Genomic DNA, 24,864 nt, shown 5'->3' on the forward strand with positions numbered 1-24,864 from the left:
TCCAGTGTCTCTGAGCAGCTAGAAGAAAAAATGAAAAACTGTAGAACTGTAACCCATACCAAACTTTAAAATCTGTTGTATAACTACTTGTTAAAATGTACTTGGAAATTCATTGCTTTTTGTATATATGTTATTTTTCATAATTAAAAAAAAAAAAAAACTGGACCTGGGGCTAAGTGTGCCCAAAAGAAAGCCTCAGAACTCAGGCAGACTCCTGAACAGTACAAAATAAATCTAAAGCTTGGATTTTAGTTTTATGTTTTTAAAAAGGCCCACCACCAAATGTCAATTACTATCATACATAGATGTCCACTTAAAAACACAAACAAACAACCTTCTGGTATGTTTTAAAATTTTTCCTAATTAAAAAGTTGAAGGATAAAATAGCTAATCCAGGCATCACACTTCACCCCAAATACTTCAGCGGGTACCTCTTAAGATCTCCTACATAACCACATTGCTGTTACCACATTCAAGCAAATGCACCTGACTGTAATACCATCACCTAGTACAGAATCCACATTTACATGTCCCCAATTGTCCCAATAGTGTCTTGTATAGCTATTCAGCTTATGAATAAAAGAATACATACTACTTTTTCTGGTTTTCCTTTTTTAGCCTGGTTTAATTTTCTAGTGTGTTCATGATATTGACATCTCTGAAACGTGCAGACCAGGCATTCTGCAGAAAATCCCTCACATGGGTTTGCTTGATTGTTTCTTTATGATTAGATTCAGGCAGCTATATGTTATGCAGGCATCACATCAGGGGCCCAAGACATGTGTCTTTCCTATGATTGGTGATGCCAAGCTTGATGACACGGTTAGAGTCACAGCCACCAAAACTCGCCATTTGTAAGTTCCCTTTGAAATTACAAAGTAGGTTGTGAGGTGGTCCTCTGAAACTGTTAGAGGGTCCTGATTCCCGAATAAACCTTCACCAGTGGCCTTGGCATCCACTGAAGACTCTTGCCTGAACCAATTATTACTACAGAGGTTGCAAAATGATCTTCTAATTCTATCCTTTTGTAAATACTCAATATTTTTGATAGGGTAAATGCAAGGATCAGTACCTCTGATTTACTCTTAAGAGTCTCTTTCCACTCTCAGCTCACCTGCTTCCAAGAGTACACTTTGAAGCAGTTCTAAGTCAATAAGATTTTCTATGAGGGAATGCTAACATCTGTAAAGAGCACTGAGATTTACAAAGCAAGTATCCATAAACTCACTTAATCTCAACAACTCTCAACTGAACTACTACTTCATCTTTCATGAGTACAAATTCAGTTTAAGTAGACCATAGGTTTTCCTTGTAAAATGTGAAGTCCCTATCTAGATAATCCCTAGGCCAACAGGACTTGGAGGAAGCCTCTTCTTCCCCTGGCTGAAGCTGATGGGTAGGCGTTCGAAGGAGGTGGAGAGAGTTAGTCACCCGTGAAGTAGATGATGTGGGCCAAGTACAAAGTCACCATGTCACCTGCATTCAGGAGAGAAAATCCACCCTCTGGCTAACAGCAGCCAGCTAGCCACAGGCAATCAGTGAACTAGGAACAAGCTCGCTGAAAATAAACAATGCCTCTTCTCAACTCTATCAGTAGTATCTTGGCTATTTCTTCATTGTACCACAATGTTTCTTTAAGCCTGGCAAAGAACCACAAGGCTCTCCAACAGGATGTGGAAGCTATAACCTTGACCATCTTAGCATAAAGTGCTACTTACAGAATTTCTTGTTTTGACCTTGATTAGTGAAAATCTAAAATGGATTACAGAGAGAAGGTCATGTAGAATATGTCTGAGCCTTAGGTACACTGTAAATTGCAAGAGGTATTTTTTTATTTTTAACACAACAACTGAAATGAGCTTGTTCTTCTTTTCTCTAAAGCAGAATATAGACATAAAAGTTTTCCAATGGCTTCTTAGTTAAGAATTCAGATTTAGTTTATTGGCTAAAGGGGAATAATCATTTTAGATAATGCTACCGAGTTACATGTCAATGTATCTCTAACAATGTTGTTTCCCAGAGAGAAAAATACAACCATCTTTGTACTTTTGAAGGCAATAACAGGGGGTCTACAATGAGGCATTCCCAACTTTGCTGTCTCTTCCACTCTTCTTTTATACACAGATGTAAAAACCCTGAACAGCAAAATCAAGATCTGTATATTGAACTACTAAAGCATCTCAAATCTAAAATTTAAACCCCTCTCACTTAGAAGAAAACTCCTAAACCAAAAAGCAAATAAACCAGACTTCTCATGAATGCTGAAGCCCATACAGTACATCTATTTACTCCCTCCTAGAAGTAACCCTAATCAAAATCAGACTGTTTTGATACTGAACAATTTATCATCACTGTATTAAGATGACTTATGATATAATGAGAGCTTATTCAATTCAAATGGGTGCAGACAAGGAAAACTCTGCAAGCAGAATAAGATGAAAAGTCCAGAAAGGAGTGTGGGTTTATAGGTATGTTTTTAGGGATAGAGAAGGGGTGAGAGATGGCTGAGCAATCTCAACTGAGCTTGGGTGGGGTGAATAATCTGGGTGCTACGAAAGATGTCAAAAAAGTGGGTAAGGCCTACACAGTGTCACATTCTTTTTGCTTTTAAGTTTGCCTACAATCCCTTTTCTACCCCAGCTGAGATTAAACAATTCTTTTTTTTTTCTTGCTTTTACTTTTTGCCCTATAGCTTCTCTATGGGCTGATCAAATTTAGCATGCTGAGACATCAAGGACTCGAATATAATAGCTCTTTCCTTCTTCTGGAAAGCGGCATTATATGGCAAAACCTGTGTTTTGGTTGCTTCCATCAGTGACACAGTGTCCTTAGGACAGTCCCTCTATATCTCTGCATCTAGACGTTTGCCTCTAGCCTCTATAAGCAGAGACCCTGACAGGCCTGAGGAGGAACCACCCAAGCAGGGCAACAGCAAATTGCTGAGAAAGATATCCTGTGCCTACCAGACCCTATCCCTTCCAACAAATGTCAAAACTGCTTTTTGTTTTAAAGTCTGGCACCAATGGTAAATACTGTATAACAGAACTTTCAGCCATGATGGAAATGCTCTATATCTGTGGTGTCCAATACGGCAGACACTAGCCACTAGGTATTGACATATGAGTGTGCCACCAGTGAGGAACTCAATTATTTAATTAATTTAAATTTAATAGCCACGTATGGTAAGGGCCACCCTATTAGACAGAGGAAGGTCTAGAAAGCTGCATTTCCTTCATTACCATCTGAAATAACTTATGCCTGGTCGAGGTGGGTAGCCTCTTAATTCTTAGTACCCAGGAAGGCTTTCTTACTTGAAGGCTTCAAGGCAAATTTTATATCAACCCATCCTGTCAGAAGTCTCTTAAAACTGTTTAACTGCACACTCTCCAAGATAATGGGTCTGGAAAAAACTCCTGAAAGCACGACAACTACAACCCTTAGTGTGGCATACAGTACAAGGCCCTTCAGTCTCACCCAAACCACCTCTTCAGCCCAAGCTCATCCCCTGCACTGGTCACTTGGAATTTCTTCATCCAAAGAATCCCTCAAAACCCTCACTAAACTCACCCCACTTATCTTTTCTGGGAAATCTTCTCTCAACCTTGCCCAGTCAAGCACTAGGGGACCTTCCTATTTTTCCTATGCACCATTTACTCAGGACCTGTGCTGTGCTAAGCAAACACCAGGTCCTCTGTTGGAGTTTCACACTGGAGATCAAATGTTTCACAGAGGGAGAACCTGAAGCTTGGAGAGGCCCCAGTAACAACACCCAACTGGCCCACTGACCCAGGCAGGGTGGCTGCCAAGCTTACCCTCATACCTTCACACTCAGAGAGGCCTCCCTATCAGAGAAGGGCCATAAATGTGCTGACAGCCATTTTCCCCCGTGGCCTGGTGAGGAGTCAGCTTTCTTCAATCTAATTCCTCTCCACTCAGGTGCTTACATCCAACCAAAGAATGAACTGACGATCCTTAAAATAGGATTTAAAAAAATGTGTGCCTTAACTCAATTTTGGAAATGTTTTTTTATAATCTTTTTTAAACTTTGTATGTGTAGAAGCTATGATTAGGGGAAAATACTAAAATCCCCATAAGGCAGAAAGATCTCTATTATTCTCTAGAAACACTAAATTACTTTTTCCTCAAATGCTTAAAATTGAGATAATCAAATAACTACAAGGAAACCAACTGCTTCTCCACAAAAAGAGCCAACAAAAAAGAAAAAAAAATTATAATCCCAAATAAGCACCCTTAAAAACCTTGGAAAGGTGATTTGAACAGTGAATAAAAAAGTATTTGCAAAGTTCCCTTAGGGGAATGGTGAGAAAAGGAGAAAATAATTCTTGATATTCGCGCAAGCAACGTGGACAACCAAAGCTATAGGCTGAGCCCCCAATCTTGGGGTTTGTTCATATGAAACTTAACCCCACAAAGCATAGGTCAAGTCTACTTAAAATTAGGCCTAAGAGTCACCCCCCAAGAGAACCTCTTTTGTTGCTCAGATGTGGCCTCTCTCTCCAGCCAACACAACAAGTGAACTCAGCACCCTCCCCCTGTCTGCGTGGGACATGACTCCCAGGGGTGTGGACCTTCCTGGCAACGTGGGACAGAAATTCCAGAATGAGTGGAGACTCAACATGAAGGGATTGAGAAAAACCCTAGAATGAGCTGAGACTCAGCATCAAGGGATTGAGAAAACTTTCTCGACCAAAAGGGGGAAGAGTGAAATGAGACAAAGTGTCAATGGCTAAGAGATTCGAAACCGAGTCGAGAGGTTATCCTGGAGGTTATTCTTACACATTAAGTAGATATCATCTTGTTATCCAAGATGTAATGGAGAGGCTAGGGGGAACTGCCTGAAAATGTAGAGCTGTGTTCCAGTAGCCACGTTTCTTGATGATGATTGTATAATGATACAGCTTTCACAATGTGACTGTGTGATTGTGAAAACCTTGTGTCTGATGCTCCTTTTATCTTTATCAACAGACGAGTAAAACATATGGAATAAAAATAAATAATAGGGGTAACAAACGTTAAAATAAATTTAGATTGAAATGCTAGTGATCAATGAAAGGGAGGGATAAGGGGTATGTTATGTACAAATTTTTTCGGTTGTCTTTTTATTTCTTTGAATAGATGCAAATGTTCTAATAAATGATCATGATGATGAATATGAAACTATGTGATGATATTGTGAATTACTGATTATATATGTAGAACGGAATGATCAAAAGTTAAGAATGTTTGCATTTGTTTGCTGTTTTTGGTATTTTAAAAATAAATAAATAAATACCTTGAAAAGGTTCACAGGCAGTTCAGTGGTAGAATTCTCACCTGCTATACAGGAGACCCAAGTTTGATTCCCAGCCCATGCACCCAAAAAACAATTTTTTTTTCAACAAATGGTGCTGCAATAATGGGACATTCACATGGAAAAGAATGAAATGTGACCCCTACCAAAGAGCGCACACACACATCACACAAAACAACATTGGGAAAACTTAGCAATCTTCCTTAACCTCATATGCTGATTTGAAACTGTCGTGTACCCCAGAAAAGCCATGTTCTTTAATCCTCATTCAATACTGGTGGGTGGGTGCTTCTTTATTGTTTCCATGGAAATGCATCTCCATAAATTCAAGGTGGGGTTGCTTACTGGAATCCTTTAAGAGGGAATCATTTTGGAAAAAGCTTTAGTGCTGATAGAGCCCCCACAGCCAGAGCTCTTTGGAGATGCAGAAGGAAAATGCCCCTGGGGAAGCCTTATGAAATGAGGAGAGAAAGCTAACAGATGTAGCCATGTGCCCTCCTAGCTGACAGAGGTGTCCAGGAGCCAGAGACCCCAGCAGATGCCAGCCACATGCCTTCCCAGCTAACAGAGGGGTTCTAGATGGCATCAGCCTTTCTCGAGTGAAGATAACCTCTTGTTGGTGCCTTAATTTGGATATTTTCACAGCCTTAGAATTGTAGACTTGTAATTTAATAAATTTCCTTTATAAAAGCTGTTCCATTACTGGTACATTGCATTCCAGCAGCTTTAACAAACTAAAACTCCTCACTATCTGTATATCCCTGTGCCTCACCTCAGAGTATCTAGCACTAAATGAGGCCAGAAAGATTCCAAAGCACCACAGGATAGTCAGGCATCAGTCTCGTTATTGGGGGGGGGGGGGGGTACAGGGATGCAGGGGGCAGATGGGGGTTGAGACTCAATTACAGAAGATCTTGAATCCTAATTTAACTTTTCCAAGTTTATCTCACCATTGCCCAATGTGCTAAAGTAGTTTATTTTCCTTTAAAGAGGGGAAAAGTCTGATTTCTTACAGTTTAACCCCACTGAAAAAAAAAAAAACACTTATTTTAGTTGAGATATCCTGAAACATAAATATTCACAGAGAAAAATGTACCTAAGAAGGGATCCAGAAATCTGTTTACGTTCTAACCATGGGTGCAGGGTCAGGGTCAGGCAGAGAACAGGTGTGTAAACTGGACACTGATGCAAGATGGTGAGTTCCCAAACTCTGCTGCATGTTAGAATCACTGGGTCACTTTTAAAACTCCCAATGCCCAGACCAAGCCATATACCAATGTGCTCAAGAATGTCTGGTGAGGAGAACCGAGCAGCAGCATTTATTAAAGAGTCCCAGGTGATCCAACAGGTAGAAGTTTGGGAACCACTGCTGTAGACAATGGGGAGTCGAGGGAACTGTGTTCAAACTAGGCAGAGCATGTCTGCCTCATGGAATTCAAATTCAAACAAAATGCAATGCCTGGGTTTGATTCCTTGAGCATACACACCCCCACCCCCGCCAAAAAAAAATGCAATGTCACAGAAATCTAGGTGGCCACCTCAGACACTGGCTACGCCCTTTATTGACTTTCCAAATTCACCAGCTTTCTTACAGTCTAAGGCTTCTCTTTCTTCTTTTATCTCCTGAACAGTTAGTTACCCGATATTGTGGCTGAATGTTGTGGTGTCTGCCCACTAGATGGCTCATTTCCTTGCCCTGTTAGGGTCAATGGCCTCATCCTGAGCAGGAGTTATTTTGTGTGAGAGTGCTGTGCGTTCTGGGCTAAAGGTCTGTTGTCAGAAGCAGCTTTGTGTTTGCTTCTACCGGGCCTACCAGGAGGTTCCAGGACCCATTGTTACTTAAATGTCTTGGCTTGGAGATTCCTGCTACTCGGGTATAAATTCCTGTGTTACTCAGGGATACAATTCACTCTTCACTTAGGATGGACACCAGGGACTTAGAGCATCCCCAAGCCCTGAACTGAGACAATCTTCTTTTTCTCTTTCCTGGACCAGTGGGTGGAATTTTCTAACCCCCCATTGCTGAGGTAGCAGCCCTCCCAGGCTCTCCACTTCATATAGCCCCAGCTCTCTGGAACCATTCCACATCGCCTTTCCATTTCAGTTTATCATGTGTGTGTGTGTGTGTGTGTGTTCGTGTTCATGCATTTTGTCTTGTGTTGGTATGAGAGGTCATTCATTAGCTCAGGCTTTCGTGTGGGCCAGAACCAGATGATATTCTGCATATCTTAAGCAGACACTCCTAGGGGACGACACTACCAGCTAGATTATTTTACTATTAAACAAGAATAAACGGACATATGAGGTGGACTTACCGCTTCACCCTCCCAGTACTGTCCTGACTCAATTCTTTCATTCTTTCTTCTACTTTATTCAAAAGCTACAATTAAAAGAGGGGAGAAAAGAAGTCAATGAGTTTATATAATAAAGCTCAATAGAACACCGAAATTATAGATCAGGAGATTGAGGTCGCATTGACAGAGCTGGGCAGTATTGGCAGATATCCCAGATACCCCAATGCACCTGTAAACCACCACCGCCCCCATCCCTACTGGCAGCCTCTAGTCCCAACCCAATTTCATATGCCCACACCAACTTCTCCCTGTTGGTGCTAACTGAACCTCAGTCTATGCTAACAACAAAATAATGGGGAAGGGGAAGGCTAAAGGATAATATGGATATAAAATCCCAGTTAAAGGTTTTACATTTGTTCCAGTGGAAAGTAAAATCATTACTCAGTACTCAGGAGGTCATGAGAAAGACTGCAGCCTTGTTCCTAAAAACAATTGAGGAACAACTATGTCCCTTCTAAAACCACTCATCTGCATGGAAGAAAGTTTAAAATTAGTTCAATGGGAAATGAGTAATTAAGGAGGAAATTTTTAGCAACATTATTAAACCAAGAAGATTTTATTATGACCCTTGAACATACAAGTAAATAAAAGTGAAAAACTGACATTGTCAATTTCTTCTTTGCCTTGTACATCGCTGTCGTAACTCTGAAGGTCCACCAACACCAATCCATGTGGGTAAATTCTCAAATTGGCAAAGCTACAAAGGAAAGTATAGTTTTTTAAGATAAGAGTCTATAGCACGGTACTCAAAAGAAAAAAGCCATCTCCCTAATTAAAGTAAAAAAGACCATTGCTCTTTTAAAATTACATAGTTAACCCTTTTGCTTTCTTATGAGGGCCTGTTAGTGGGGAAAAAGCAGTTACCATTCATTTAGGGATGATTTAGAGGGAGTCATCAAAAGCTAAAGTTTTTAAAACATACTCTTGGTCGGGAGTAAGATCTTGTTTATACAGGTTTGTGTGACACCCTGATACATTCCAGAGCAATATGGGCAAAAGGCTAAAACTTATTTGCAAAATTCTCTTGAGGGACTGGGGAAAAAAGTAGAAATATTCAACTTCCCCATCTGGGGAATTCCTGGTATTCTCACAAGCACTGGGGGCTGCCAATTTGATGGGCCAGGCCCTTGATCTTGGGGCTTGCCCTTATGAAGCTTATTCCTGCAAAGGAGAAGCTAAGCCTATTTATGATTATGCCTAAGAGTCATCCCCAGAGAAGCTCTTTCATTGCTCAGTCATGGCCTCTCTCTCTAAGCCAACTTGGCAGGTGAACTCACTGCCCTCCCCAACGTATGTGGCACATGACTCCCAGGGCAGTAAATCTCCCTGGGAATATGGGACATGACTTCCAGGCTTGAGCCTGGCCCTGGCAATGTGGGAGGGAGAAAACCTTCTTGACCAAATGGGGGAAGAAAAATGAAATGACATAAAGTTTCAGTGACTGAAGGATATCAGATAGAGTCAAGAGGTCATTCTGGAGATTATTCTTACGAATTATATAGATATCACTTTTTAGTTTTTAATGAATTAGAATAGCTAGAAGGAAAAACCTGAAACTATTAAACTGTAATTCAGTTGCCTTGAGCCTTGAAGATGACTATACAATTATATAGCTTTTACAGTGTGACCATGTAATTACAAAAACCTTGTGACTACAAAGGAGTAGAGCATATGGAATAAAAATAAATAGGGGGAACAAATGCTAAAATAAATTTAGTTTGAAATGCTAGTGATCAGTGAAAGAGAGGGTTAAGGGGTATGGTAGGTATAATCTTTTTTTTTCTTTCCTGTGTTTGTTTTCTTTCTTTTTCTATTGTCTTTTTCTTTTTCTGAATTAATGCAAATGTTCGAAGAAATGATGAATATGCAACTAAGTGATGATATTGTGAATTACTGATTATGTATGTTGATGTTTTATTTTGTTTCTTAAATTTTTAATTAAAAAAAACAACCTTGTGACTGACACTCCCTTTATCCAGTATAGATAAGGAAAAAAAGACAAAAATAAACCAACAATAGCAGGGATGGGTAGTATGGGTTGTTTGCTGTTCTTTTTTACTTTTATTTTTTATTCTTATTTTCATTTTGTTTTTGGAGTAATTAAAATCTCCAAAAATAGACTGATTATAAATGTACAGGTATATGATGATATTGTGAACCATTGATTGCACACTTTGGACGATTTACGGTTGGTGAATACATATCTCAACAAAAAAACTTATTAAATGGGTGGTTCAGTGGTAGACTGCTCACCTTCCATGCAGGAGACCTGGGCTTGATTTCTAGACCACACATCCAAAAAATAAAAAATAAAACAACAAAAACAAATTTGGGGGCCCAGAAAATGATTCAACAGCAGGTTCTGTGAATCAGATTTTTAAAACAAAGTTCCCCCAAGTGATTCTGCCAGGTTTAGTGACTACTGCCTTAAAAGAAAGAGGGAGTGGGAATCATTATATTGGTATTTCTTTTAGTCTCCAGTATCTTAGAGCAGTGAGAAGTAAAATTCTAAAATTGTAAAACTGTAACCCATACCAAACTCTGAAATCTGTTCTACAACTAATTGTTGCCATGTGCTTTGAAATGTATTGCTTTTTGTATACATGTTATTTTTCACAAAAAGGAAAAAACTCAATTGTGATGATAAATGCACAGCTATATGATGATACTTTGAACCACTGATTGTACACTTTGGATGATTATATGGTATGTGATTATATAATATCAATAAAAAATTTTTAAAAATTGCAAAACTTAAAAAAAAAAAGGGGGGGAGGGACTGGGGAGAAAAGAGCAAAGTGAGGGTCTCATTAGCCTGTGGAGTTCAAAATAGAGCAAGCACGTGGTAGTTAAATCCACTCAGTGCAGGGAACAGCAAACTACAGCCCTACAGCCTTACAAGCCACATCTAGCCTGCAGCATGTTTCCTAAAGAATGGTTTTTACAGTGTTAAAAGGGTTGCTAAAATGAAAAGAATAATGTGATAGTCATCTTCTGTGGCTCCTTACAGAAAGTGTTGACTCCTAATTTAGTGGATCTGACCAGCTGTTTTTTATGACAAACTATATTAGAATGGATCATATACAGTAAGACCTAGTAACTGTTTGATGAAATTTGTTTTAATTTCATGCAACTATTTGTATTATATATGCAGATGTGTATAGACAGGATTGTGATATAAAATTACTTCTTTTTGACTTGTAGTTAAAGAATCCTTTGAAAATTACTGAATTAGAAGACGAATTCTGTTCAGAGAATGCAGGCAGCGTGCTTGGATTCATAAAACTAGTTAACAATCTTCACTTTTAGCCCTTAACGGGCCTCAAAAATCAAGTTCAGGTCCCAAGGCCACAAGCTCATCTACTTTCTGAATGAGCTGATAACCTTTCCTTCCCTGTCCAGCAGCACAAAGGAGGACAAGGTCAGGAGTGCAGGAAAAAGAGAGAAATGCTCCCTCTTCCCCACCTGGGTGATTCTAGCAGAATATTCCCTCTAGAGAACTATATGAACACAGAGAATGCTGAAAAGGAAGTAAGGTCAAGTATCAACCTTAAGGACCAGAGCTCTTAGGAGTAAAAATTAAAAAATTAAAAAAAAAGACATAAAGTTGCCAGAGAAAATTGGTCCTTGTCCTGCTCTTTCTTCAGATTCCCCATTGTTTCACAAAAGGACCTGGCACCCAGAAGCCAGGCAAGTGGCCAGCTGTCCCTTCTCCTATACCTTTGTGTTGGGGCAGAAATTGAGTTTCAGGGCAGGCATCCCTGGGAGGTGTCTCAGTTGAACAAAGAAGACAGACTCATTTTGAAAATATTTTTTCTACACATTTATTTAAATATTTTTAAAATCTTTTAAAAAATAATTTCAAAATAGTTCTTGCCATTCAAAAACTCCCTGTGTGAAGAATTCTATGCCCTCTGCATGCCTGAAATTGATTTCTGTGGTAGAAACTTCAAGAACTGTAAAGTAGGCAGGGACCTGGCTACAAAGTACTTTAAGTGATGGCAGGAGTCAAGGCTTCACCTGGAGAGTGAAGGAGCCTACTGAGGTGGCGGAGTGATAAATACTGAACGACTGTGGAAAGAAACCTGCCCCTGAGTAAGGACCATGAGTGAGTAAGAGAAGGATGGCAGGGAAGGAGGAAAAAAGGTGCCTGAGTAAAGGGGTTGAATGCAAGTCTGCAGGAGGTGTGGGAGGTCAAGGACAGCTGCAGCAGCTCTACTTCTGGGAGAGGCTCCATGAACTCGGCAAGACTGTGGCACAGGAGGAGAGAGGAGGGTTTGGCGGTGGGCAGCATTCTGCGCCACTCTTAGGGGAGAAAAAGTGTCAATACGTTTGAGCTATCTGCTGTACAAATACGGAGGTTTGTTATGTAGTTAAAAATACAAGTCTGGATTTGGGGGAGAGGAGCAGGGCTCTCTTTGAGAGGTGTCAGGATAGAGAACAAGAATTAATGCCCCAGGGGTGGACCAGGAAGACTTAGAAAAATAATAACGGAGATGGGAGGGGAATTCAAAAAAGGAAGTTTCCCTCACCTCACAATATTGTCTTCAGTGTCTTGGTAAGATGGGAGGGACTATTTTTCCTTTTTAATAGTAAAACAAAGTGTGTGGGGGAGTGTACATTAAGGAAGCCAGATGGAATTCTCACACTCTGCCTCCACTTGGGTTCTAAAATGAAAGCCATCAAAAATACCCAGGAGCTCACGCTTTAAAATTAATTGCACAAATTACTAAGAATCTTAATTAAGTTTTGCATTGTAAACCAGTCAAGAGATCATATAAATCAAGATCTCAGAAAATACAAAGAACTCAGTGTCGCTGGCATTTTCTATTATTGGCCATTTCTTAATTTAGGTTTTCTTTCCTATACTCAGAACACATTTACTTCTTTCATCTCTATATTGACTACCCAAAATCCATAGTGTTTTTAAAGTCTTTAAATCAAAAACAAGAAAAAGAAAACCATCGTGAGTTCTTAGATGAGCTCAGCTTCTTGCCAAGACAGGCTACAAGCAGACTTTATCATCCTGCCTTTTAGTCTGGACTCCATTAATCGATAACCAATTATAACAGTGCCTTTTCTGGGGGATGGTGTTGATTTCAGGCCCTGCCCTGGTCTACTGAATCAGAAACTCCCAGGGCTGGGGTCCAGGAATCTGTTTTAAGCAATGCAGGTTCACTGGCTGCCCTGTGGTTCTCGGCCCTGGTCACTCACAACCACCTGGGGGCTTTTAGAGAAAACATGATGTCTGGGCCCAGGGCAGCAGTAATCTTGGAGGGGGTGGGGGTGCAGTCTAGCATATTCCGTGAAAGCTCTCCCAGGCAATTCTCTTGTGCCACTGGGGTTGAGAAGCACTGAATTCCAGCCCTCTCCTAAAAAGATGTCAGAAGAAAAGGAAAAAAAAAAATACCTGGACCACCCCACCCTCGGTCCCTCTTCTCTGCTCTTTGCTTCAGGGCCCAGATCTGAAGAGCCGCTCCAGGCCGACTCACCTGCCGTTTTTGTTCGTGTAGGTTGCCAAATAGCCATGGTCCTGCCAGGTATACACTGACTCCGTCATCCCCTGCTCCTGGAAAATGGACTGGAGGCCTTTTAGAATGGTCTCACCATTAGCTGGAGAGTGGGGAGAAGAAACCAAGATGGTCAGAATGAAGGAAGTTCCAAAGGAAGGCCACCATGTCACTGCTCATCCCCTTCTGTCAGGGGCTATGAGCACTATCACCCTTGCAAGGACAGACTACAAAAGACCACTGGGTAACACAATGAGAACTTCGACCCCACCGGAGATAGCATAACATAAAATCTTCAGCCTAACTAGAAATCAAACAAATGCGAGGGCAATGGGAGGAAAAAAAAAAAAAGGCAAATGAAACCAATGTGATTCTACTTTAGGTTAAATAAGCTATTTAACGAGAATATACAGTTCTAGCAAGAGGATGTTCAAGGGGTGGGACTGGGTATTATAAATGACTTCAAAACTTTACACTTTATTTTCCAGGTGCTTAACCATAAGGATGTGTTGCTTTTATAATCAGAAAAAAAATAAATGGTGAGGTACAGGAACATACTATTCCTACATGGTAGAAACTGAACAGTAATTCCATATCAATGCAATCTGTAAACCCTTCCCCTGGCCCCATGGTCCAAGGGCCAATCCTCCCCTCTCCCACTCTACCTCCCTCCAAAGTAAAGCTCAGCGTCCCCAAGTAGGACTAAGGTCAAGGTGATAGAAATAAACCTCAATCGTCAAAACAAGCAAACTGGCAACAGTCAAGAGTCCTTTGTGGTCCCACCAATTGTGTGAAGGGAAGAAGAGGGAGGGAAAGCAAAGGAACTTTGAAGAACCTCCCCTTTTCCCCCCAAAATATTACCAACACATATCCCCCACTCCATGCCCCTCCCCAAGGAAGGGGTGTCATTTCAGACTACAGTGTCAGGAGGCCAATCTGTGAGGACTCAGCTGAAAACCTTCGGGGGGGGGGAAGGGGACCTCAGCCGGGGGTCAGATGGTCAGAGCTCTATGGACTGCCAAAATTAACTAAAGCCACTTTTGGGAAAAGGATGAGCTTCAGGGAGAAGCTACTAGAGTGGAAGTGACAACACACACCATCTCAACACAAAAGCACCAACAAACACAAGGAGCGGGCCCAGCGTATCACTAAACTCCCACTCAATCCTAGCAAAAGTGGGCCTTTGGAAAACTTGTTTGGCAGAAAATAATCTAGTTTGCTTCACTATTCTGAAATTGGCTTCAGGAGATTAAGAGAGAAGGCCTGAATTACATTCCCAGAACTGTAGCCTTTAAAACTGAATTCCATAAAAACAAACAAAAAAATCTGATTTCAATTTTGATAAAAAGGAACTACCTCGTTCGGTTTGTGTTTGTCAATGGCTACGGGTAGGGAATCAGTCGACTGTGGGAGAGAGGGAGCCTGCCCTGCACACCAGAAGGCCTCAATTCTCCACACATCTCAGCAGTCCATGGTCCTGTCATTATTCAATCCCTCCTAGGCTAAAACAGATGTTTTGAGAGTGAATACAACAAATCACCACTTCTCGTTAATAGAATCGAGACTGGATTCCGTTGGCACATTACAAAACAGCACACAAATTCCCCAGCCAGGTGAAAGGAAAGGTGCAGGCAGGGCCACTGCATGTGGGAGTAGCCAGGTCGGGCAGAAAACGAGGACAGTGGGCTCAGGTTTCAAACTGAAGATGCAACATTCAAAAGAAATAAAATCTGAACTGTTATTTGTTTCTATACCATGTTTGTACACCACAGGGCAAAAAAAGTTTGTGCCAGATCTGAATGTGTCTGTGGCAGTAGACTGCTTACTCACTTACACGCCTAGTTCATTTGTGTCACTGTGTGGCCCGTGTGAGCACCTGAGTGGGTCACCCTGCCAGGGAGGGGTCTGAAGGGGGTTCAGGGAGGACGCTGTCAACAAAGGGTTCAGCATATGTTTGTCCGCTCCATTGCCCACCTCACTCCATATTCTCCTCCCCCAGGACGGGGGGCCTCTATGCTGCTCCCACTCCCAGCCCTGAGGGGAAGACTAAGAAATGGAGGCTCCCCGGCACCTCTTTTCCGGGATCAGGGTTATAAGTAAAAACTGAAAGTCTACACTACCACTGAAAGCAGGGGCCTGAGAAGTCATCTTGATCTCAAGTACTCAATAAATGTTTCATGGATAAATGAGAAAATTATTCCATTCGGCTAAAATAATTACCTTTATTATATAGCTTTGCATTCTCTAGACCATGTAGACTAGTGATTTTCAACTCATGCTGTGCATCAGAATCACCAGGGAAGTTTTAAAAACCCCAATGCCACACCCAAGGTCAATTATAATAAAAACCTGGGGGTGGGATCCAGGCATCAGTATTTTTAAGAACTCTCTGGGAAATGTTCATGTGCAGCCAAGGCTGTAAACCACTGATCTAAACCACCCTGTATAAAAGGGAAAAAGAAACCCCCTTTTATAGTAATTACACCCAGGTCACTTAAGAATTCTAGAAAACGGCCACAAAATAGAAGGTCTGCAGAGTCCAAACTCGTTACTTACTGTAGCTACAAGTAACCCATGACATACCCCAGTATGTGCTTTGCAATGATTATCAAATTTCAGCCTACAAGCCTGTGCAGTTAGGAACACATGGCATGACTAAACAAACAGGCTTGCTCTATGGGCGCTCCTCAATACTGTGGTGAGGGTGACAATCCAGTGGGCAGGACTGTCCCTCACAAGATGTGAGCAAACCCAGCCACAGCCACCAACCCAGCCCACTAAACATCAGCAGTGTCCCCCCCCTTGCCAAAAAGAGACCCCACGTCACAAATAAATGGGGGGAGGGGGAATACGATCCCTTGAGAACTCCCAGATGCTCCACAACATGGAGCCTGGGGTCAGAGGATACCCAAGTCCGGGAACATAGGATAGAGACACCATAAAGGCCTTCAAAGCAGAAGAAAATTTGGAGGTAGGTAGGAACACTAAGGAACTATAACCATACTGCTTTCAAGTACACATGGCAATTCAAACCAGGTTAATAAAATGTTGCTTGGCAGCAGTTCTTAGAAAATTCCCTTCAGTGAACAAGCAAGAATGATGTGTGGCTCGCGTTATCACCCAGAGCCTCCAGAGTGCTCAGAACAGAACGACTTCACCCGGGACAAACACAGAGTCCCCGTTTCCAGCCCACTGCCACTTTGTATTTGACAGTAATCAGAAGCAAAATATAAAAAAATAAAACTTGGAGGTATAGTTCAAATGAAATATGCCACTACCAAAAGAAGGGAAAAGGAGGGAGGGCTCCGAGTTTCATCTCCCTAAATCTTCTCCAGAGATCTGTTTACAGACGCCTCTCGGAGAATATCTCCTTCCTGTGACTCTGCCCCTCAGCTCCAGCTGGCCAAAGTTCAGCTCTGTAGATCTAGCAGGAACCTGTCCCACCCCCCCCACCCCCACTGGGCTGTCCTAATCATAAGTCTTAAAATCAAGCTCCTGACTTCCCTTCCTACCCTACCCCAAGGCTTATACCACCTGCCATTTAAGATTCCCCGTAATGGCCCTCTCCTGAAGCTTTCTCACAAGTTCTCCATCACAGCCCCTCGGCACCCCAAAACTCACTAGCCCAGAATATGCCTCACTCACAGACCTAATTTCCTCAACCATAAAATGGGGCCCTGTACACATCAGTTTAGCAGATGAGCGGTGCCAAGCCAATCTGACTTGTTCAGGGATTCACGCTTGAATAAACATAAGACACCACCAACCCTGGCAAAAAGAAGAACATGCTTACGTTACACTGCCAGTTTTTCAGCTTTAAGAGGCTAAGATATTCTAACTTCCTTAACCAACTGGATTCCGTAAGAGAGGCTACCCAGTCTTTCCAGTAAATATGCAATTCTCACATATACGGGGGGAGAAAAGAACTCTTGACCAGCTCCACTTGTGACCTTGGTTTGCAGCTTTACTTCTTTTTCAACTTCAAAAACTTGAGAAAACTCATCGCATGGGCACACAGGTGACGTGTAGGTTTTCATGAGGCTGCACACTCCTGAGTAGACAGGAGTCTACTAGACGTGTAGACAGACACCCCAATTCTTCTTCAGAGCTATCGGACTCCATCCGCCAGTGTGCCTACCTGCCCTGCCATCAGCCAGAGCCTCAAATTCTCTTCTGCAAAATTAAGGGGCTGGAACAGATTTGGGTTCATGATCCTTTCAGCTCCGATATTCCCTGGCATTTAAGTAGCAACTGGCTTATGAATTTCAGGGATGAATTTCTGTTCTTGCCAAGCATATTTTTATTTATGGAGACTGGAAATTCCAAGTCTCCCCATCAGGCCCCCTATACCCCACCAGTTCTTTGTTTCTTAGTCTCTCTTCCCCAGCCTGCTCAACTATGTAAGCTCCAAGGGACTGGTTAATTATTCCCATATTGCATGACATCCAACATAAGGCCCAAAGTATCCAGCCCATCTCCTATTCCAGCAACTCCAGTCATCCTACAGCGCATCCATTCCACAGACCTGTCAATATTTTCAGTCTTTTCAAAGGTCCAAGCCCTGACCCATACTTGATTTTCCTTTCCCCTTTGTCACCAATGCTTACCATTTAACACCCAACTCAAAGGGCCCAAAGAGATTTCTCCCATCAGTCAGGGTGCACCCTGACCTCCCTCCTTCCTCCTCCTGCCAGGGACCTGCACTTTCTTCCTGGGAAGCTGACCGAGAAACTGGCTAGCAACAGAGAAGCGTGGGCAGCTCACTGCAAGGAGAACCATGAACACAAGCACCCTATACCCAGAACCGGAGAATCTAAAGATGGAACGCCAAAGAGCCTGGGTTGGGTTTATTTTCCCTTTACGCAGCTTTCTGGTTTTCTTACCAGGCCCCTAAACCTAAAAGAGGAAGAAAGGGAAACTATACCCAGTACAGTTTGAAGTCATTCAGATAATCTGCTTTAAAAACCCATTCAGCAATATACACAAACATAGATATCTTTTCTACGGGCAAGTCCATGAAGAAGGAAAGATACATATTACATTATTGACAGTAGCTACTTCTCAAAAGAGAACTAAGATAGGGGAATTGGAGAGAGGAATAGCCAAAGGGTACTTTAGTTTGATCTGTTAAATTCTAATTTTTTATAAGGAGAATTTATGACATATAAATGTGGAAGATATGATAAAAGTCATAATAAAGTACTAAAAGTAAAGTTACTTTAAACTGGTAAAATCAATGAAACAGCAGATTTTATAAAATCTGAGCTATTTCTTCTTATAAAACCTACACTATCTCTTTTTATTCACAGTACTACAGCATTCAAAGATACTGCATGACACACCACAGCAGTATAATCCTTTACCTTCTATAAAATAGAAGGTAATCTTGGGTGGGGCTTTATTTCTTGTGGGGTTTTTGTTTCTGATTTTTGGGAAGATGGAGATTGAATTGCCCACCTAGACTGCTATGACATAAGTCCTCTTTAATTTCTAAAATGAATATGCTGGAAATAAAAGTCACCCTCAGGGCAGTTAAAAAAAAAATCAGAGATTCTCTATCTTGATTGTGCTGGTGATTACATGACTGTCAAAATTCACAGACCTGTTGCACACTAAAAAGAGCAAATTTTCCTGTACATAAATTATACCTCTATTTAAAAAAAAAATTCTTATCAGGAATTACCGACACCACCAGCATAATCCGGTCTGAGGGATTACAGTGCGACATTTCCCACAATCTCCCTCATCTGAGCTGGTTGCTCAGAACCACCCATGGATCAGGAACATCTTCTGAACTCACTCAGGATGCGCTAGGGTTAAACAAAAACATGAATACTGACAGGCGATGAATCCAGATTACTCAGTTCAAGAGATATGCAAAAGTTGTCTTCATATTTCACCATAAAAAAGGGTTTAACATGTGGATTAAAAATTATGTTAAAAACTTTAAAGTATTTTAAAAGTTTTAATTCCTAAAAGAAGAGCTTTCATCAGGAGAATTATGAGACCTTCAGAAGCCTAATGAATCTCCAGGCTGAAAGTGAAGGTGAAGAAGGTGGCTCCTTGCTTCCATAACTCGCTCTTAAAAGTCCACAGTCCAGTCTGTTTTACAACAGCTGCATGATGATGCGACACATCACCCAAAACCCAAGCTGATGGTCACAGCAGCATTAGTCATAGCTGCCCAAAATGGATACAACCCAAATATTCGTCAATGGATGAATGGCTAAGCAGAAATGTGGTCTATTCATCCAATGGAATACTATTCGGCCATAAAAAGAAATAAAGTTCTAATAGATGCGACAAGGTTCACCCAGGTGAAAGCCATACATAAAAGGACAAATACTATGTGACTTGATTTATATGAAATGTCCAGAATAAACAAATTTTCAGAGACAGAAGGAAGAGTAGTGGTTGCCAGGGGCTGGGGAGCCATGGTTAATAAAGAGTGTCTCTTTTGGGGTGATGAAAAACAAGTTCTAAAACCGATAGCTGTGATGGCTGTACAACTCTGAATGTACTAAATGGATGAACTGTATGGTGTGTGAATATCTCAATAGAACTGTCAAGAAAAAAATCCAACCTAGTGAGCCTTCCGATTGCCAGTTACTACCAGGTAATCAAAGCAACAGGGTATCCCACAAGCCGTGTCCCAGTCACAGAGCCCAAATGCACAACAGGCCAGAGGGGCTGCTGGCTTTCTGTATCCATTCCCACCCATCAGACTATCAACAAGAGTGCAGCCCAGAGTCAGCTGATGGCACAGTGAGGAAGCCAGAGTCCTGCACCCATGGGACTTTCCTCCCAGTCAAGCAGGCTACAGTCACTGGCTCAGGGCCTCTGCTCAATCAGAACCACAAGTTGGGGCTGCAAAATTCAGAAAGAGAAAATGATGGAAACAATTTGGAGAAGCTATTTTTAGAGCACGGTTTCTGATATTCATAGAGTACAGCAATCAAACTTCGAAAAATTAACTACAGAAAATTTTTTAAAAAAGACCTACTGAAGTTGGATTAACTGCCATAAAACTCCAAAACATGAATAACACCCAAGCTTTTTTCAGGCAAACATGAAGTAAGGAAAACCATCTGGGAATGTTTACAATACAAGCCACAATGACTATTTCTTAAAACGTCTGTTTAGGATAGGCCTTAGTATATTGTAAATGTGTTGGTAATTATTCCCCAGCCATGTCCTCCCTTTCTCACTGTATGGGATAGCAGTTAAAGGGGCATTTCCCATGCATATACTTGGGGCAACTCCCATCACTCCTACATCCCAGCACTCAAACTGCCCAACACCTACTGGAAAGGGGGCAAGACCCAGTCTCCCTACTTTAAAATGATACCTACCCAGGTCTTTTATAAGGCCCCAAATTAAAGTCGGGTTTATAAAAATGCAATTTACAAAAACACAATCCTAATCCCTCTTTAGTCTGGAAACCAAACACTGATCTAGTATGGTACCCCCTTCTTCCTGGCAGGTCCATTTTTCCCACAAGACTAGGAGGGCCTTCAAAGTAAAGACACAAGCTATGAGCCTAGACTCACCCCCACTGCCTCAAATGGCACTGGGTGGGTGGCAACTTGAGAGAGGTGTCAAGTGACTCAAACTCTCCTGTCCTCACATTCTGACTTAAACCCACATGGACTTCTAACAAAGGTTTATAAAATAATGCAAGACAGGGTGGTGCCACAGTGACTCAGTGGCAGAATTCTCACCTGCCATGCTGGAGACCTGGGTTCGATTCCCCGAGCCTGCTCATGCCAAAAAAATAAAAACAAAAAGTAAATAATAATAATGCAAAACAAAGGAGATTATGATAAAGCTTGGCTTTCATTTGAGGGAAAGGTTTGTGGTTGAGACAGGAACATACACAACACTTCCTCTCTCGAATGAATGAAATGAATCACTCAAACAATATAAGGAGTCCTCTGATGCAATGTAGACACCACCTAGTTAAAGAACCTGTTTGAGAAGGAGCCAACTTGAGCCTAGAGATGTGGAAGACAATGGGTGAAGACAACAGGTGAAGATGGCCAAGGCAGAGAACACAGAAAAGAGATGGGGCCCAATAATGTATCCTCTCTCGGGTACTCACACTACAAACCAACAGGAAAGAGAAGTTAAAGAAGTAAAGCGAAACCAGCCAGAGCAGCATTATAAAAAGGACAAGGAAGAAAATGCCAGAAGTGTTTGAGGTTAGAGGGCAGGAGAACAAAGACTTACTAAGGCATATACAGACTGAGTAAAATGACCAGCCCATACTTTTCGTTCCAAATTGGCCTGCACTGTGCGATGTGCAAAGCGTCCTGGGTGGCATCTATCCTTGCCACACTCCTGTCTCACAGAGCAGTGGGATGAACACAGAGGTTTCAGCGCTGGCCCACAGTCAGGAGGCAATGGCTTCCTTCAGCTTTGCCAAGGAAAGGAACAAGATAGACACTTTGTAGTTGCCACTTTGACCATCTATATGAAATATGCTTTCTGAGCACTTAACCAATATTATGAATCTCTAGCTTTCTTCACACTAAAGTTAAGTAGGCAGAAACCCTCCTCCTTATGGATCCTACCTATCAGTATGGGTGTTTCTCTGAACAATTCATGGTTTCTGTCCTGAGCTCCTATGCCAGGCTCCACGTGCAACAACAATGAAGTCTCATGCACAAAGACAAAAACCATTTGGACTTTGTGATGTCAAAAATCACATTTACATCAGAGCTGCCCTTCAGAAGGCCCCTCCGTCTTCCCTTCCTCTTGCTTTGGCCACGGCAGTATCAGCAAACTCAACTTTTAGGCTTGCCCCCCTTCAGAATGGGCCTCTAAGGAGATCACCAGCATCTTTGAGGAACTTAGGAAAAAAAAAATGAATCCGGAGAATAGCACACAGATGAAAGTACACACGTCAAAACTTCCCAAACATGGAGAGGGGTGTGTGCTATGATGGATTCCAGATGAGAAAGATGCCATGTGGGGGGCCTGGGAATCTGTACTTTAAAATTTTCCAGATGGCTCTGAAGCAGGCTGCCAACATCACTGGACTACAGTGGTCTAAGGCAGAGGTCAGCAAACTTTTTCTGTCATGGGCCACGTTGTTAATAGTTTAGGCTTGGGAAGCCAAATCAGATTTCGGTCACAAAGTCTTTTTGGTGGGAAGTTTGTTTTATAAGAATCCTTTAAAAATGCAAAAATCATTCCTAGTTTGAAGGCCATACAAAAATAGGCCAGCTGGGCAGGATTCAGCCAGAGGATCTTTGCTTAGTTTGCTTAGTTTGTCTAAGGTCTTCTCCAGCTCTAATTTCTCACCATTAGGGACAGGAACTCTCAGGTGCAACTCTACAACATGGATTTCTAGAAGTGATGTTCTTAAAATTTAAGACTAGAATAATCTGAAGAATACTTCCTAAAATCAAGTTAGTAATTTATTAAATGTTGAAAACTATAATAGCAAAGTAACCTATACTATTAGGAGCCCTGCTTTTTAAGGAATACATGGAAGTAACATTAGCAGCTAATGGAAACAATGCCACACCCGGATGAGCAAGAATAGTTAAGGAACCAGTCTTTTAAAGTATTAAAAAGTAACCACTGAGGACTTCCATATCTGAGAAGATGAAGTAGACATAAGCTTCCCTATTCTTCCCACTAAGTACAATTAAAAACTCTGGACGTTAAGCATAAGACAAACATAAGAAGACTCTAAAAGGTGCAGAGGAGGAGGCAGACTGGCTAGGGGCTTCAGGACCCAAGAAGCTTAATCAGCAGTGACAATAAGCCGTTTTTTGTCCCATATACTAAAACAGTGGTTCTCTGCTTAAGAAGACAGAGATGGGAATTCTATGTTTCTCTACATCCTCTATGTAGTCTAAAATGAGCATAACTTTTTCCAATATTTTTATTGACAAATCTTCACACACATACAGTCCATACATGGTATACAATCAATGGCTTACAACATCATCACATAGTTGGGTATTCATCACCAGGATCATTTTTTCAGGACACTTATACCACTCCTGAAAAAGAAAAAACTCTTCCATCCCATACCCCTGACCCCTCCCTCTCACTGACCACCAGTATTTCCATCTACCCAATTCATTTTACCCCTTATCTCCCCCATTATTTATTTTTTACCCATATATATTTTTTTTAACTCATCCGTCCATGCCCTGGATAAAATGAACATCAGACACAAGGTTTTCACAATCACACAGTCACAATGTGAAAGCTATATCATTATACAGTCGTCTTCAAGAATCAAGGCTACTTACTGGAACACAGATCAACTGTTTCAGGGACTTCCCTCCAGCCACTCCAATATACCACAAACTAAAAAGAGACATCTATGGGGGTGGGGGGTAGGTGCAAGGGCAGACTTCTCATCTGCCATGCAGGAGAACCAGGTTCTAGTCCCGGTCCATGCACTTCCCACAAAACAAACAAGCAAACTGAACAATAAACAAACAAACAAACAAAAATTCAACAAATAGTACAGCAATAATGGGATACTCACATGGAAAAAGAATGAAATGTGACCCCGCCATATAGCATACAAAAACATAGGGGATATCTATATAATGCATAAGAATAACCTCCAGGATATCAGAGTTCCAGGAAGATGGCAGAATAGGATAGGTTGAATCTCATCCCTGCTCTAAGGAACAGCTAGAGAAGATGATTCCAGGATGGAAGTGACCTGGTAGGGTCTTCTATACCACATAGGGAGGCCCTGGTTGCAAAAGCTGAAGAATTGAGACACAGAGAACCGGAGACCATTTGGCTGGTGCAAACAGCCTAATGTGGCCCTTTCCAAACGGAAGCCCAGAACCTGGGGACACCGGGACTAGGAAGTAAGCAAAGCCACGTTCCTTGAATGCACTACCCTCAAAGGTACAGTCCCTCGACAGGCAACTCATCCCACACCCATGCACCTGAATCCCGTCACCCGCCCCCACACCCCTTCCTGTGCTCCAAGTACCACCCCACCACCACCTGAAGCAGGTACACGCCTGCCCCAGCCCAACCCACCCCTCCTGCACAAGCGCAGTCTCTCACCTCCCCTACCCTGCCCCCTACAGGCAGTCACCAGCTCATCAAGGCTGCAGGTGCTTACCTTCATATCCAGGATACACCTGCCCCCAGCCCATACAGTTGCGCAACCCCACCCTGACCTCCCAGCTCTGCGAAATGTACATCAGTTTATGGCCCTCCCAGATCCACGGCATGCACCGGGTCCCCAGTCACACCTCCAGATCTAGGCAAGCACTGACCTGTGCATCCAGGCCACAACTGCCCCCAGCCCACAAAGATGCAACCCCAGTCTGCGCGTGTGCACACAAGGGCCCTGACCTTTAGACCAGCACACACCAGGTCCCTGCCCCCCAGTCCTGTGCACCCACACAGCCACATCCTCCACATCATCGTGTGCTCATACATTCGTGCACTGACTTCTTGACGCCTGCACCCCAACTCCATACCCCGCAAGCATGTACACTTGTCCCACTCTGCCGCTCTGCTCCTATACCTGGAAAGTGTTCATGTATACATCTGTACTACATAGCCCCTGTTCTTCACATGCGTGCATACCTACTCCAACCCCCTACACACCTGCGCATCTGCGCCAGGGCATTGCCCATCCAACGCCACCCCCTACCCACTGACCCACCTCTCGCAACCCCTGTGATCTGTG

At 42.2% G+C, this 24,864-nt stretch overlaps 1 protein-coding gene across 1 annotated transcript in view; it reads right to left on the reverse strand.

Annotated features, from left to right (window-relative positions):
• The window catches only part of SMS (spermine synthase), a 58,178-nt gene that overhangs the window by 22,248 nt on the left and 11,066 nt on the right, over window positions 1-24,864 (reverse strand). Inside the window, exons 2-4 of the mRNA XM_077146065.1 lie at window positions 13,158-13,278; window positions 8,269-8,362; window positions 7,627-7,691 (exon numbers count right to left, since the gene is read on the reverse strand). Coding sequence (XP_077002180.1) covers window positions 7,627-7,691; window positions 8,269-8,362; window positions 13,158-13,278 — 280 coding nt within the window. The remainder of the gene's footprint in view (window positions 1-7,626; window positions 7,692-8,268; window positions 8,363-13,157; window positions 13,279-24,864) is intronic.

The sequence above is a fragment of the Tamandua tetradactyla genome, chromosome X (assembly GCF_023851605.1).
Source record: "Tamandua tetradactyla isolate mTamTet1 chromosome X, mTamTet1.pri, whole genome shotgun sequence".
In the NCBI taxonomy this organism is placed as follows: Eukaryota; Metazoa; Chordata; class Mammalia; order Pilosa; family Myrmecophagidae; genus Tamandua; species Tamandua tetradactyla.